Genomic DNA, 16,591 nt, shown 5'->3' with positions numbered 1-16,591 from the left:
GCCTACTGCTGCTGGCGCTGCTGTTGTTGCCGCTGGGAGTCGATGGTCATCCCAGAGGGGAAGTCGTAAGCCCACTTGTACTACTTCCAGTAAGCAATTGACTGTTCAACAGTCCTTTGCGAGGAAGATGAAATATCACAGCAGTCATCCTACTGCAAAGCGGATAACTGAGTCCTTGACAACTATGTTGGTGTTAGACGTGCGTCCGGTATCCGCCGTTAGTTCACAGGGAACTAGACAATTTATTGAGGCAGTGTGCCCCCGTTACCAAATACCATCTAGGTTCCACTTCTCTAGGCAGGCGATACCGAGAATGTACACGGACGTCAGAAAAAGACTCACCAGTGTCCTAAAAAATGCAGTTGTACCCAATGTCCACTTAACCACGGACATGTGGACAAGTGGAGCAGGGCAGGGTCAGGACTATATGACTGTGACAGCCCACTGGGTAGATGTATGGACTCCCGCCGCAAGAACAGCAGCGGCGGCACCAGTAGCAGCATCTCGCAAATGCCAACTCTTTCCTAGGCAGGCTACGCTTTGTATCACCGCTTTCCAGAATACGCACACAGCTGAAAACCTCTTACGGCAACTGAGGAAGATCATCGCGGAATGGCTTACCCCAATTGGACTCTCCTGTGGATTTGTGGCATCGGACAACGCCAGCAATATTGTGTGTGCATTAAATATGGGCAAATTCCAGCACGTCCCATGTTTTGCACATACCTTGAATTTGGTGGTGCAGAATTTTTTAAAAAACGACAGGGGCGTGCAAGAGATGCTGTCGGTGGCCAGAAAAATTGCGGGACACTTTCGGCGTACAGGCACCACGTACAGAAGACTGGAGCACCACCAAAAACTACTGAACCTGCCCTGCCATCATCTGAAGCAAGAAGTGGTAACGAGGTGGAATTCAACCCTCTATATGCTTCAGAGGTTGGAGGAGCAGCAAAAGGCCATTCAAGCCTATACAATTGAGCACGATATAGGAGATGGAATGCACCTGTCTCAAGTGCAGTGGAGAATGATTTCAACGTTGTGCAAGGTTCTGATGCCCTTTGAACTTGCCACACGTGAAGTCAGTTCAGACACTGCCAGCCTGAGTCAGGTCATTCCCCTCATCAGGCTTTTGCAGAAGAAGCTGGAGGCATTGAAGAAGGAGCTAACACGGAGCGATTCCGCTAGGCATGTGGGACTTGTGGATGCAGCCCTTAATTCGCTTAACAAGGATTCACGGGTGGTCAATCTGTTGAAATCAGAGCACTACATTTTGGCCACCGTGCTCGATCCTAGATTTAAAGCCTACCTTGGATCTCTCTTTCCGGCAGACACAGGTCTGCTGGGGTTGAAAGACCTGCTGGTGACAAAATTGTCAAGTCAAGCGGAACGCGACCTGTCAACATCTCCTCCTTCACATTCTCCCGCAACTGGGGGTGCGAGGAAAAGGCTCAGAATTCCGAGCCCACCCGCTGGCGGTGATGCAGGGCAGTCTGGAGCGACTGCTGATGCTGACATCTGGTCCGGACTGAAGGACCTGACAACGATTACGGACATGTCGTCTACTGTCACTGCATATGATTCTCTCAACATTGATAGAATGGTGGAGGATTATATGAGTGACCGCATCCAAGTAGGCACGTCACACAGTCCGTACTTATACTGGCAGGAAAAAGAGGCAATTTGGAGGCCCTTGCACAAACTGGCTTTATTCTACCTAAGTTGCCCTCCCACAAGTGTGTACTCCGAAAGAGTGTTTAGTGCCGCCGCTCACCTTGTCAGCAATCGGCGTACGAGGTTACATCCAGAAAATGTGGAGAAGATGATGTTCATTAAAATGAATTATAATCAATTCCTCCGCGGAGACATTGACCAGCAGCAATTGCCTCCACAAAGTACACAGGGAGCTGAGATGGTGGATTCCAGTGGGGACGAATTGATAATCTGTGAGGAGGGGGATGTACACGGTGATATATCGGAGGGTGAAGATGAGGTGGACATCTTGCCTCTGTAGAGCCAGTTTGTGCAAGGAGAGATTAATTGCTTCTTTTTTGGGGGGGGTCCAAACCAACCCGTCATATCAGTCACAGTCGTGTGGCAGACCCTGTCACTGAAATGATGGGTTGGTTAAAGTGTGCATGTCCTGTTTTGTTTATACAACATAAGGGTGGGTGGGAGGGCCCAAGGATAATTCCATCTTGCACCTCTTTTTTCTTTTCTTTTTCTTTGCATCATGTGCTGATTGGGGAGGGTTTTTTGGAAGGGACATCCTGCGTGACACTGCAGTGCCACTCCTAGATGGGCCCGGTGTTTGTGTCGGCCACTAGGGTCGCTTATCTTTCTCACACAGTCAGCTACCTCATTGCGCCTCTTTTTTTCTTTGCGTCATGTGCTGTTTGGGGAGGGTTTTTTGGAAGGGACATCCTGCGTGACACTGCAGTGCCACTCCTAGATGGGCCCGGTGTTTGTGTCGGCCACTAGGGTCGCTTATCTTACTCACACAGCGACCTCGGTGCAAATTTTAGGACTAAAAATAATATTGTGAGGTGTGATGTGTTCAGAATAGGCTGAAAATGAGTGTAAATTATGTTTTTTGAGGTTAATAATACTTTGGGATCAAAATTACCCCCAAATTCTATGATTTAAGCTGTTTTTTAGGGTTTTTTGAAAAAAACACCCGAATCCAAAACACACCCGAATCCGACAAAAAAAATTCGGTGAGGTTTTGCCAAAACGCGGTCGAACCCAAAACACGGCCGCGGAACCGAACCCAAAACCAAAACACAAAACCCGAAAAATTTCAGGCGCTCATCTCTAGTGACCACCAGTATACGTTGTCTGCCTGAAAAACACTCCATATCTGTGCTCAGTATGCTGCATATATCTGTGCTCACACTGCTTAATTGTGGGGACTTGGGAGCAGCTGTATTATATAGGAGGAGTACAGTGCAGAGTTTTGCTGACCAGTGACCACCAGTATACGTTGTCTGCCTGAAAAACACTCCATATCTGTGCTCAGTGTGCTGCATATATCTGTGCTCACACTGCTTTATTGTGGGGACTGGGGACCACCAGTATATTATATAGGAGGAGTACAGTGCAGAGTTTTGCTGACCAGTGACCACCAGTATATATAGCAGTACGGTACGGAAGGCCACTGCTCTACCTACCTCTGTGTCGTCAAGTATACTATCCATCTAGATTCTATACCTGTGGTGCATTTTAGTTTTGCAGTTTGCTGACAGTGACCACCAGTATATATAGCAGTACGGTACGGAAGGCCACTGCTCTACCTACCTCTGTGTCGTCAAGTATACTATCCATCTAGATTCTATACCTGTGGTGCATTTTAGTTTTGCAGTTTGCTGACAGTGACCACCAGTATATATAGCAGTACGGTACGGAAGGCCACTGCTCTACCTACCTCTGTGTCGTCAAGTATACTATCCATCTAGATTCTATACCTGTGGTGCATTTTAGTTTTGCAGTTTGCTGACAGTGACCACCAGTATATATAGCAGTATGGTACGGAAGGCCACTGCTCTACCTACCTCTGTGTCATCAAGTATACTATCCATCCATACCTGTGGTGCATTTCAGTTGTGCGCAGTATATATAGTAGTAGGCCATTGCTATTGATACTGGCATATAATTCCACACATTAAAAAATGGAGAACAAAAATGTGGAGGGTAAAATAGGGAAAGATCAAGATCCACTTCCACCTCGTGCTGAAGCTGCTGCCACTAGTCACGGCCGAGACGATGAAATGCCATCAACGTCGTCTGCCAAGGCCGATGCCCAATGTCATAGTAGAGAGCATGTAAAATCCAAAAAACAAAAGTTCAGTAAAATGACCCAAAAATCAAAATTAAAAGCGTCTGAGGAGAAGCGTAAACTTCCCAATATGCCATTTACCACACGGAGTGGCAAGGAACGGCTGAGGCCCTGGCCTATGTTCATGGCTAGTGGTACAGCTTCACATGAGGATGGAAGCACTCATCCTCTCGCTAGAAAACTGCAGTGCCACTCCTAGATGGGCCAGATGTTTGTGTCGGCCACTTGTGTCGCTTAGCTTAGTCACACAGCGACCTTTGTGCGCCTCTTTTTTTCTTTGCATCATGTGCTGTTTGGGGACTATTTTTTTGAAGTGCCATCCTGTCTGACACTGCAGTGCCACTCCTAGATGGGCCAGGTGTTTGTGTCGGCCACTTGGGTCGCTTAGCTTAGTCACACAGCTACCTCATTGCGCTACTTTTTTTCTTTGCATCATGTGCTGTTTGGGGATAGTTTTTTTGAAGTGCCATCCTGCCTGACACTGCAGTGCCACTCCTAGATGGGCCAGGTGTTTGTGTCGGCCACTTGTGTCGCTTAGCTTAGCCATCCAGCGACCTCGGTGCAAATGTTAGGACTAAAAATAATATTGTGAGGTGTGAGGTGTTCAGAATAGACTGAAAATGAGTGGAAATTATGGTTATTGAGGTTAATAATACTATGGGATCAAAATGACCCCCAAATTCTATGATTTAAGCTGTTTTTGAGGGTTTTTTGTAAAAAAAAACACCCGAATCCAAAACACACCCGAATCCGACAAAAAATTTTCAGGGAGGTTTTGCCAAAACGCGTCCGAATCCTAAACACGGCCGCGGAACCGAATCCAAAACCAAAACACAAAACCCGAAAAATTTCCGTTGCACATCACTAATTGCCATCACCTGTGGTGAAACACCTTTCTTATCATTTAACTAGCTCACCACAGGTGATGGCAATCATTCATTACCAGGAAAGTCCAGGAACAGAGCATTTTCTCCCTCATGGAGAGGGTCAGGTAGGCAAGCATGATGTACTGTAGGCAGTATGTAATTCTTTCCATTGCCAGAGATATATATATATATATATATATATATATATATCTCTATCGGCATAGTAATATTGTTTTTAAAAATGTGTAAATGAAAGCAAGAGGAAGTAATTAGGTGAAGGGGAAGGCGAATCATGGGAATCAATTATTTACTCATAGGTTTGAAAGTGATTTGCCAGGCAACAGGAACATTTTCTACTTGCCTTATTCACTGTGGGAGGAAGAATGTTACCATACAGTATACAACAGGCATGTCCAAACTGCGGCCCTCCAGCTGTTGTGAAACTACACATCCCAGCATTGCCTGACACAGCTTTAGCATTCTCTGACAGCAAAACTGTGTCGGGCATGCTGGGATAAGTATTTTTACAACAGCTGGAGGGCCGCAGTTTGGACATGCCTGGTATACAAGGAAAGAGTTGGCCGTTGTTGGTATTGGTTGTTGTTTTGCCACTGAAAAGTCTTAGTTTACAGATTCTTCTTTTCCCTGCATTGAAATAATAATACAGTTTAGCAGACTGTACAATTGCCAGCGAAGACAAACACACCCAGATATGGTAAATAGCTCAGCAGCTGTATAGTGTTAATGTCAGAAAACTTTGTAACCTACCTCTATTAAGTTTCTATTTCTATGAAATTTGACCTGATTACTAAACAATGGCAGCATGTGAGAGTTTTCACATACCCCAGAGTAACCTCAGAATTATTTTAATGTTTTGAGGGCTGATGAATACCAGCACGTACTGTATCTAGTGAACCCTGACAAGATATAAGTAGAGTATCATTAACAAATACCTGAGGGTGACTGCAATCAGTTAGTAAGCATCCATAAACTGAACCTGAGACACCAATATGGTCACATGAGTTGGATGTTATAGAAATGCATCACCATGGGCAGAATCTGGCATGCATCTCTCCCTAGAATGCAAATTGTGTATGTGCTCAATAATGCTACTACTTCATGGGAATTTGAACAACTGTATTGAGTAAATATCTTCCAAGTGTTTCAACCGGCAGATTATGTAGTTGATACATCTATTATACACTGCTCAAAAAAATAAAGGGAACACTTAAACAACGCAATGTAACTCCAAGTCAATCACACTTCTGTGAAATCAAACTGTCCACTTAGGAAGCAACACTGATTGACAATCAATTTCACATGCTGTTGTGCAAATGGAATAGACAACAGCTGGGAATTATAGGCAATTAGCAAGACACCCCCAATAAAGGAGTTGTTCTGCAGGTGGTGACCACAGACCACTTCTCAGCTCCTATGCTTTCTGGCTGATGTTTTGGTCACTTTTGAAAGCTGGCGGTGCTTTCACTCTAGTGGTAGCATGAGACAGAGTCTACAACCCACACAAGTGGCTCAGGTAGTGCAGCTCATCCAGAATGGCGAGCTGTGGCAAGAAGGTTTGCTGTGTCTGTCAGCGTAGTATCCAGAGCATAGAGGCGCTACCAGGAGACAGGCCAGTACATCAGGAGACGTGGAGGAGGCCGTAGGAGGGCAACAACCCAGCAGCAGGACCGCTACCTCCGCCTTTGTGCAAGGAGGAACAGGAGGAGCACTGCCAGAGCCCTGCAAAATGACCTCCAGCAAGCTACAAATGTGCATGTGTCTACTCAAACGATCAGAAACAGACTCCATGAGGGTGGTATGAGGGCCCGACGTCCACAGGTGGGGGTTGTGCTTACAGCCCAACACCGTGCAGGACATTTGGCATTTGCCAGAGAACACCAAGATTGGCAAATTCGCCACTGGCGCCCTGTGCTCTTCACAGATGAAAGCAGGTTCTCACTGAGCACATGTGACAGATGTGACAGAGTCTGGAGATGCCAAGGAGAACGTTCTGCTGCCTGCAACATCCTCCAGCATGACCGGTTTGGCAGTGGGTCAGTAATGGTGTGGGGTGGCATTTCTTTGGGGGGCCGCACAGCCCTCCATGTGCTCGCCAGAGGTAGCCTGACTGCCATTAGGTACCGAGATGAGATCCTCAGACCCCTTGTGAGACCATATGCTGGTGCGGTTGGCCCTGGGTTCCTCCTAATGCAAGACAATGCTAGACCTCATGTGGCTGGAGTGTGTCAGCAGTTCCTGCAAGACGAAGGCATTGATGCTATGGACTGGCCCGCCCGTTCCCCAGACCTGAATCCAATTAAGCACATCTGGGACATCATGTCTCGCTCCATCCACCAACGCCACGTTGCACCACAGACTGTCCAGGAGTTGGCAGATGCTTTAGTCCAGGTCTGGGAGGAGATCCCTCAGGAGACCATCCGCCACCTCATCAGGAGTATGCCCAGGCGTTGTAGGGAGGTCATACAGGCATGTGGAGGCCACACACACTACTGAGCCTCATTTTGACTTGTTTTAAGGACATTACATCAAAGTTGGATCAGCCTGTAGTGTGTTTTTCCACTTTAATTTTGAGTGTGACTCCAAATCCAGATGTCCATGGGTTAATACATTTTATTTCCATTGATAAGTTTTGTGTGATTTTGTTGTCAGCACATTCAACTATGTAAAGAACAAAGTATTTAATAAGAATATTTCATTCATTCAGATCTAGGATGTGTTATTTTAGTGTTCCATTTATTTTTTTGTGCAGTGTATCATTTTTGTAGACTGCTGTGTGAGGCCATACTTTGGATGCTCACACAGTAGGTTTTTTAGGTTCGGTAATCAATGATACAGTAGGATAACATTAGTTGTTTTTAAGGCATGGTGGACAAGGATGGATCAGTAGAAATTAGATGCCATTTTTTAGTAATATAGTAGCTTTCTTTAGCCTCAAGCTTTGAATGAGGTGGCGTTAAATGTGACCCAATCCCCAATTGTGTGATTAGGATCCGTTTCTTTTAAAGGTGTTTTATAGACAGGGCTCTACAATTGTTTTTGAGTACCCTCTGGCAGAGAGTATTCAAAACAATAGTTGACTGCTGGCTCCATTAAGCCTATAAAAGACTATTCCAGCACTAAGAAATTGATAGGGTCATGTTCATCACCACCTTTGACTCTCAAACTTCAAGCTTATTGCTTGAATTTTTCTGAGGGGAACACTTTGTTCAAATAGATTTAAATACTCTAGAGATGATGTACAAAGTTTTTATTCTTATTGTCTTTTTAGGTTTTCTTTATTATGAGATGTATCTTGAACTCTGCAGAAATGAAATTATGAAATTTGTATATGCAGTTTCAGTGAATAAATACAATATTCATAACTTATTTTATTCATTACAGCATCAATAGTGGTACAGAAGTGGTGGTGTCAAATGCAGCCATGTCTTGAGGGAGAAGAATGCAAAGTTCTTCCAGACCAAAAAGGATGGAGTTGTGCCTCAGGGAATAAAGTGAAAACAACAAAGGTGAGTTATACAGTACATACATTTAAACTTATTGCAATGGAATTGACTCCTACCTACTGTATTACAGATGCTTATCTAAAGTGTAAAAGTTCTGTAACATGTAGTAATCTAGTATTTGTATTTTGTGAATAATAGAAATAAAAAATAAAAATAAAAACAAGACACAGATTCAATTCCCTGGAAAGTTTGCAATCATTATTTACTTATTCATAAAATTGTTACTTTTATATTGAGGCAACTAGAAATATAAGATTGATTGTTATTGGATATCAAGAATCAATGCCCATCACAGTGGGGACACAACCACTGTGGGGACTGGACAGGAGGAATGAATCTGTGGCTGCAGCATTGACAGAACCCAGCTTTATTGCTGTGGACAAGGACATCTAGATAGTAAAGAAAAACAATGGTAGAATATGGTGGATGGTCAGGGGGTAGTGACTTTGGCTTAAAAATTCAGTAAATATACAGTACAAAGAGAGGAGACATGGAGGTATAAATATACAGTACATAAAGCGGCATGGGTGATTCAGTGTCTGGGGCTGAAATTGGCTGGTGCTGGACAAACACAGGGGTATGAGCTGGACATACACAAGGGGATGAGCTGGAGTGACATGGGGTTGAGCTGGAGAGATGCAGGAGGGATGACTTTGGAGCAACACAGGGGCTGAGCATAAGAGCCACTGGAGGATGGAACTGGAGAGATTAAGGAAGATTGTGCTGGAGAGATGCAGGGGGTCACATTGGTGGGACCCAGGAGGGATAGTGCTGTAGAGATGCTGGAAGATGGTGCTGAAGAGAGGCAACCCTAGTTGCACCTTGACAGTGGCAAGGCACCATCTCAGAAAAACATAGTAACATAGTAACTAAGGTTGAAAAAAGACAATTGTCCATCGAGTTCAACCTATTTGTGGTCTCCTATACAGTCTTATTATATGACTAGTTATTTTTATGTTAGGACTAGTTATATTAACTATAATGCATGCATACGCACCATAACCCTGAATATCTTTATCCAATAGGAATTTATCTAACCCATTCTTAAAGGTGTTGACTGAGTCCGCAGTTACTACTCTCTCAGGCAGGGAATTCCAAACACGTATTGTCCTTACTGTGAAAAAACCTTTTCGCCTCAATGTGCGGAAACTCCTCTCCTCTAACCTAAGGGAGTGACCACGTGTCCTCTGTGCTGATCTTATAGAAAACAGGTCCCTCCCAAGCTCTGTGTATTGACCCCTTATATATTTGTAGATGTTGATCATGTCCCCTCTTAGTCTCCTCTTTTCCAATGTAAACATGCCTAGCCTTGCAAGCCTTTACTCGTATTCCAGCGTCTCCATGCCCTTGATTAGTTTGGTCGCCCGCCTCTGAACCTTTTCTAGCTTCAGGATATCCTTTTTATAATATGGTGCCCAAAATTGCACACAGTATTCAAGATGAGGCCTTACTAGTGATTTATATAATGGGAGTATAATACTCTCGTCCCTTGCATCAATTCCCCCATTTTATGCATGCTAATATTACTTTGGGTACTGCTGCTTAATTTGTTATCTATGTGAACCCCTAAGTCTTTTTCCAGCACAGAATCCCCTAGTATTACCCCATTTAGTATGTAGGTGTTATTTTTAATCTTGCCCCCACAGTGCATTACCTTACACTTGTCTGTGTTGAATCTCATTCTCTATTTTGCTGCCCATGCTTCCAGTTTAGTTAAGTCGTTCTGAAGAGACTCAGTATCCCCCTCCGTATTTATAACCTTACACAATTTGGTATCGTCTGCGAAAATTGATACCATGCTCTCTAGACCTACTGTTAGGTCGTTGATGAAAATGTTGAACAAAAGTGGTCCAAGTACAGACCCTTGTGGCACACCACTTAGTATTTTAGTCCAATCCTAATGAAGGTTGGGGGTGGGGGGCTGGGTAGATGAGTTTTCCCAACACCTCTCTAGGATCACAATAAACCCTGAATGGCATACACTAACCAGTGATTGTAGTAAAATGTATCCTTGGAAATAATGTGCTACTGTACCTGATCTGTTAATGATTTACAGTATGACAGCAGTAAACATAATTACAATTATAAAAGTGAAACAAAAGTATTATGGTATTAGACCATCCTGTGTATAACAATATAAGATAAACCCTTTTAAATTTATGTAAACAGTAATTTCTGTAGCATGGTACATTCTTATGGCAGTCTTGAAAATGTTAAAAATGCCAAGATAAAAACCTGAGCTGTGTGTAATTCAGCAGCTGAAATGAGTCAGAATTGACTTGCAGCTCTCACTGCTGAGAATTCTTAAATTCCCAACCATACTGACTTTAAAACACATCATAATTTCAACAGCCGCTTTGCGCCCCTAGGGAACCTTGATTGCTCACCAGCGAATGGTGTTTCCATAATGATGAGGAAAGTGTGTTCAGCTCTTGGTTACAAACAAGAGATTTTAAAATACGGAATAATCAGAAAAGCACTAAATGCAATAAATTCTATTTAGCTGTTCATGGCAACATGGGCTAATATGAGCATATCATATGCATAATATGGATGCATTTGTTTCTGTCAAGAGCACAAAAAATGTGTTTGTCGTATTAAGTAGGTATCAAATTCCCCAGCCACCCCAACTCACCTGGGATATTTTGCACCTGTATTCCTTCTGTTAATAGAGCGTAAGCATATTGTTCTGTTGCTATTGCTAAATCACAGTTTTATGCTATGTGAATTTTTTTTTTTACTTTGCATAATTATTGTCCACATGTTAAAATAATATCTGAAATGTTACTTCCAATAGATTAGCTTTGCAGATAATATGGCAGGTTTATCATTACTGGAGATAACAAACACACCATTCTTTCCACCCTAAATCCCAGCATTCACAAGCCTCACCACATTTACACAGAACATTCACATGCTATTGCTGGTTTTATCACAGTGATAAGTATAGGAAAACATTTATTTTTCTACAAACCTATATTAAGCTGTGAACAACAGTCAAACCTAATATTCACAATGTTTCTCAAAATGCTGTGTAAATGAACATGCACCAAAATGGTGAAAAGCATCACCTCCAGACTGAATGATAATGCCGCCAGTGTGATTGGCTTCCCTCCCACCTGTAGACACTGCAGGCTATCCGAGTCCTATGATATAGGGACTGTATAACATCATACAAACCTGCCATGATGGTACACTTGTGGAGAAAATAAAATATAAAATACATTTTATGATAATTATAAATACATTTGGAGTTGAAGTGGTTTTTTTCCAATTTTGGATGCAATGTTTTACTCTATCATTACAAAAATACTGTATAGCAAACATTGCAAACCTTATTTCAGCATATCAGTTAAATACCATAATCTAAAAAATGTATGTATCCCCAAACATCTTACTTTGCAGAGCATTTACACATTTTTTTTTATATATGATGACTATAGCTGTCTTCTATCCTTTGGTCCTTCACCTATACCCTTTAATAGGATTTACCAGGGTCCTAAGGTGCTTGATTCAGCTGCAATTTGATTCTAGAACAGACTGTAAAATTTGGAAACTCACCAATATTTCATGAATTTCTGAAAATCAAGACAATAGATTTGACAAAGCTCAATATAGTTTGACCATGTTACTGATGGTTTGACAGTATTTGGTCAAACATTATGTTTTTTTATTGTGAAGGGTAATAGCTGGACTGGGATGTGTATTGTGAGCCTTGCATGGGAAACTTTGAACACAGTAGTGCTCGCAGTTCTACTTTAATAAGAATAATAATTAAAGTTTTTTTTTCATTAAAAATAATATATAAATGTTTAAAAAACTTTATGATCAGTAATTTTAATGGAAATTCCATACCTTGAAATTGTTAATATGTAAAAGACAAACTGTGAACGCTTAACAGCAACTTCATGTTTTATAAAATAGAAGAACCTTAGAACAAAAGCTTTGTGACCTTTACTGACTTTCAGCTGAGGTACTTTACTTTTATTTGCATTGGTAGTTATTGCTTTAACATTGGTCTAATAATGCTGTAGGACTGAAGCAGAGTTGGTTGCAAAATTGTAGTAATTTACGTATTATAAAAAACCCTCTTGTAGATGTTGCTTATTTTTGACCATATGCTGGGCTGTACACATTTCAAGCTCTGTAGGGATCCAAAATAGCAACTAGTGCACTCTACATATACTGTACAGTATGTCACATACACTTATACCTATGTTTTAGCCATTTTTTTTCTATTGGCTGAGGGTTTGTTATGTGCTTGGCTGCCATTCGTAGAATGTGTTTGCAAGTCTACAATCATGACATTGCAGGCAGGCATAAGCACCAGCATTGCACATTTCTTTATAGATGCATATGCATGCTTCTTTTTTCAGGGCATGTGCAGAGAGATTACAAGCCAGCTGCTCTATGCAAATTGCCATAGTATTCAATTTCTATAGGTAAACTGTATCATAAAGGTAGGAGCATATTGAACCATAATTGGTATAGTACTTTTATCGATGAATCATATTCTAGTAGATTTTAAAGGTACAGTATTCATTTAATTTCAAAATGTTATGGTTAAGAAGGGTTCTCTGTCATATTCTGTATAAACAGTCAGGCTGCATGAGTCTGACACCTAACATTCACTCGCACCTGGAAAGGATATTTGGGGGAAGAAAAAGATGGATGAACATAGGCCATGTACAGTAAGGAATTGTTCATATAATTAGAAATAGAAATAAAGCAATACAGAGAGGCATATACTGTACACTGTCCTAGCTTTATTATTTATGGATGCTGGAAAACAGATGCAAATATATGATGATGATGATGATGATGATGATGAACATTAGTGCTAGTGAATAGCTTGTAATTGGCTGATTGTGAATTCATGACTTATGCTGATGGATGCTTTTCTTCATTACTTGTATGTCTTATGATTTGTCACTTTCATTATTTCATATATTGAAGACTAATTGCAAATGTATAATTTGTAAGCAAAACAAATTGTTAAAAATATACGTTATGGTAAGACCTTACCGTTGATTACGGTATTTCTCCTAAGTCCACAGGATCCACAGGATAACAATGGGATATGAGAAAGCGACAGCGGATTTGCACCAATCAGTCAAAGCTTTCCAGCCTCCCAGCATGCAACAGGCCCATCCATATATCACCGCCTCCTGGCTCAGGCAAATCAGTTGTATTCCAAAGCTCAAGGCATCATGGATAGCCCTAATCAGGCAATAAGAACACACATGCACACCCTTCCATACAAGAAGGAAGAGGTTAGTGAGTAAAAGGATCGTCAAATCAGGTGTGTCAGGGTGGGATCCCTGTGGATCCTGTGGACTTAGGAGAAATACCGTTATCAACGGTAAGTTCTTACCATAATGTATATTTCTCCGGCAGGGTCCACAGATTATTCACAGGATAACAATAGGATTTCCCAAAGCAATTTAGTGGTGGGGATGCTCCTGATTGGACAGGAGAATCCTTCGCCCAAATTCAGCGTCATAAGAGGCAAAAGTATCCACGGCATAATGTCTAATGAATGTGTTAATGGAAGACCATGTGGCTGCCTCACATATCTGTTCTGCTAAAGCACCACGTAGTGCTGACTATGATTGACCTACCTACGAGTAGAGTGAGCAGAGACATTAGCTGGAACAGGGAGATCAGCTTGAGAATATGCTTCTGAAATCGTCATCCGAAGCCATCTTGCCAGTATCTGCTTATCAGCAGGCCATCTTCTCTTGTGAAATCCATAGAGAATGAAAAGAGAATCTGTCTTTCTGATGGCACTGGTATGATCCACGTAGATCCTTAATGCACAGACCACGTCCAGCGATGCATCTCCCGCAGAATGGCCCGGTACCTGGAAAGCCAGGACTACAATTTCTTCATTTAGGTGGAATTTAGACACCACCTTCAGAAGATAACCAGATGTAGTTCTGAGAACTGCTTTATCTGGATAAGAAAAATCAGAAATGGGGAACGACATGATAATGCCCCTAAATGTGATACTATTCTAGCTGACGCCATAGCCAGTAGAAAGAGAACTTTAGCTGTCAACCATTTAAGATCCACTTTATTAAGTGGTTCAAATGGGGCAACTTGAAGGGCTTTCAGGACTAGACTTAAGTCCCAAGGCACTGTAGGAGGAACAAAAGGAGGTTGAATGCAGAGCATTCCCTGGAAAAAAGTATGCACATCCTGTAAGTTGGCAATTTTCTTTTGGAACCATACAGTCAATGCTGAAACTTGCACTCTCAAGGAAGCCACCTTCAAACCTTTATCCATTCCTGCCTGAAGGAATGCTAAGACCCTGGAAACTCTGAAAGACTTACGGTCCATTTTCCGTTCACTACTCCAATGATTATAGGTTAGCCATATTCAGTGATAAATGCGAGCAGAGGAAGGTTTCCTTGCTCTGAGCATAGTTTAAATTACCTGTTGTGAGAATCCTCTTGACTTCAGGATAGAGATTTCAAGAGCCACGCCGTCAAAGACAGTCGATCCAGATGTCTGTGATAACAAGGAACCTGCATCAGTAGATCTGGGCGTTGAGGGAGCAGAAGTGGAACATCCATCGACATTCTCTGCAGATCTGTATACCAATGCCTTCTGGGCCAAGCCGGAGCTATTAGTATCACGGCACCTTTCCCTTGCTTTATCTTTCTCACCACCCTGGGTAATAGGGTGATTATAGGAAACACATAAGCCAGATGAAAGTCCCCTCTCACCGACAGAGCATCCACAAAGATCGCTCTGGGATCCTTTGTTCTTGACCTGTATGCGAGAACTTTGTTGTTCAGATGGGACACCATGAGATCTATCTCTGGCAAGCCCCACTTGTCTACTAGAGACTGGAAGACCTCTGGGTGTAGAGTCCATTCACTTGCCTGAATGGCGTGTCGACTGAGAAAGTCCACTTACCAGTTTAGGACACCCAGAACAAACACTGTGGACAAGGCTGGATGATGAAGTTCTGCCCACTTTAGTACGTGACTTACCTCCGTCATTGCTTTTTGGCTGCAAGCTCCTCCCTAATGGTTGAGGTACACTACTGCCATTGCATTGTCCAAGTGGATCTGGACTGGTTTTCCCCGAAGAATGTCCTTTGCCTGAATCAGTGCCATGTATATGGCCCAAAGTTCCAATATATTTATTGGCAGGCAACCTTCTTCTTTGGTCCATTGCCCCTGGAAACACAACCTTCCTGACACTGCTTCACAGCCCTGGAGACTGGCATCTGTCATCAGAATTTCCCAATCTGCTATCCAAAAGGGTCTCCCCTTGTCCAGATGGGATGTCTGTAGCCACCAGGCTAATGACCTTCTTACTTCTATCGTAAGAACCATAGTCTGTGTTTTTATCGCCTGATGCAACCCATTCCATTTGGCAAGAATCAGATGCTGCAGAGGCCTCGAGTGGAATTGTGCATACTGCACCATGTTGAATGTTGACACATCAAACCCATCACACGCATTGCTGCGTGAATGGATACCTTTTGACTGTGTAGCAAGTCCTGAATCCTTGACTGAACCTTGGATATCTTGTTCAGAGGTATCATTACTCTCTGAAGACTTGAATCCAGTACAGCCCCCAAGTGAGTCATCCACTGTGACGGAAACAGAGACAATTTTGCCCAATTTATGAGCCACCCATGATTCTGCAGACACGTTATTGTCTGTTGCAGATGACATAGGAGCAATTCTTGCGACTGTGCCAGGATTAAAAGATCGTTGAGGTATGGAAAAATTCTTATTCCCAGCTGGAGGAGATAAGCTGCCATTACCACCATAATCTTGTTAAGTACTCTAGGGGCTATGGCTAACCTAAAAGGTAGGGTCTGGAACTGAAAATGCTGTTGGAGGATAGCAAATCTAAGATAGCACTGATGGGACAGTGCTATACGAACATATAGGTAAGCATCCTGTATATCCAGGCATACCATATAATCCCCTGGCTCCATGGCCAAAATGATGGAATTTAAAGTCTCCATGTGAAACCAAGGTACCCAAATGTATTTGTTCAGCACTCTGAGATTGAGAATGAGCTAAAATGACCCATTTGGCTTCTGAACTAAAAACAGTTTGGAATAAAACCCCTGTCATCATTGTGCATGAGGAACTGGAATGACTACTCCTGACTGAAGCAATTTCTGAACTGCCTCTTGCAAAGCCCTGGCCTTTATCTCTACCTGAGATGGGCTGGCACTAAAAACCTTTTGAGGAGAGTGCTTCTTGAAGGCAAAAACATAACCTAGAGATACCGCTTCCTGCACCCAGGCAGCTGTTGTAGACTGCTGCCGGATCTGTGCAAACTGAAGAAGTCGGCCCCCTACTCTGGGATCCCCCAGGTTGAGGCCCGCACCATCA

At 42.7% G+C, this 16,591-nt stretch overlaps 1 protein-coding gene across 4 annotated transcripts in view; it reads left to right on the top strand.

Moving 5' to 3' along the window:
- TAFA2 (TAFA chemokine like family member 2) overlaps window positions 1–16,591 on the top strand; it is a 479,149-nt gene that overhangs the window by 407,633 nt on the left and 54,925 nt on the right. For all 4 annotated transcript variants that reach the window (XM_063927374.1, XM_063927373.1, XM_063927376.1 and 1 more), the window contains exon 5: window positions 8,101–8,225. In XM_063927374.1, coding sequence (XP_063783444.1) covers window positions 8,101–8,225 — 125 coding nt within the window. The remainder of the gene's footprint in view (window positions 1–8,100; window positions 8,226–16,591) is intronic.

The sequence above is a fragment of the Pseudophryne corroboree genome, chromosome 6 (genome assembly GCF_028390025.1).
Source record: "Pseudophryne corroboree isolate aPseCor3 chromosome 6, aPseCor3.hap2, whole genome shotgun sequence".
In the NCBI taxonomy this organism is placed as follows: domain Eukaryota; kingdom Metazoa; phylum Chordata; class Amphibia; order Anura; family Myobatrachidae; genus Pseudophryne; species Pseudophryne corroboree.
Note: the sequence above shows the minus strand (reverse complement) of the source record. Positions and strands in the feature narration are given on the sequence as shown.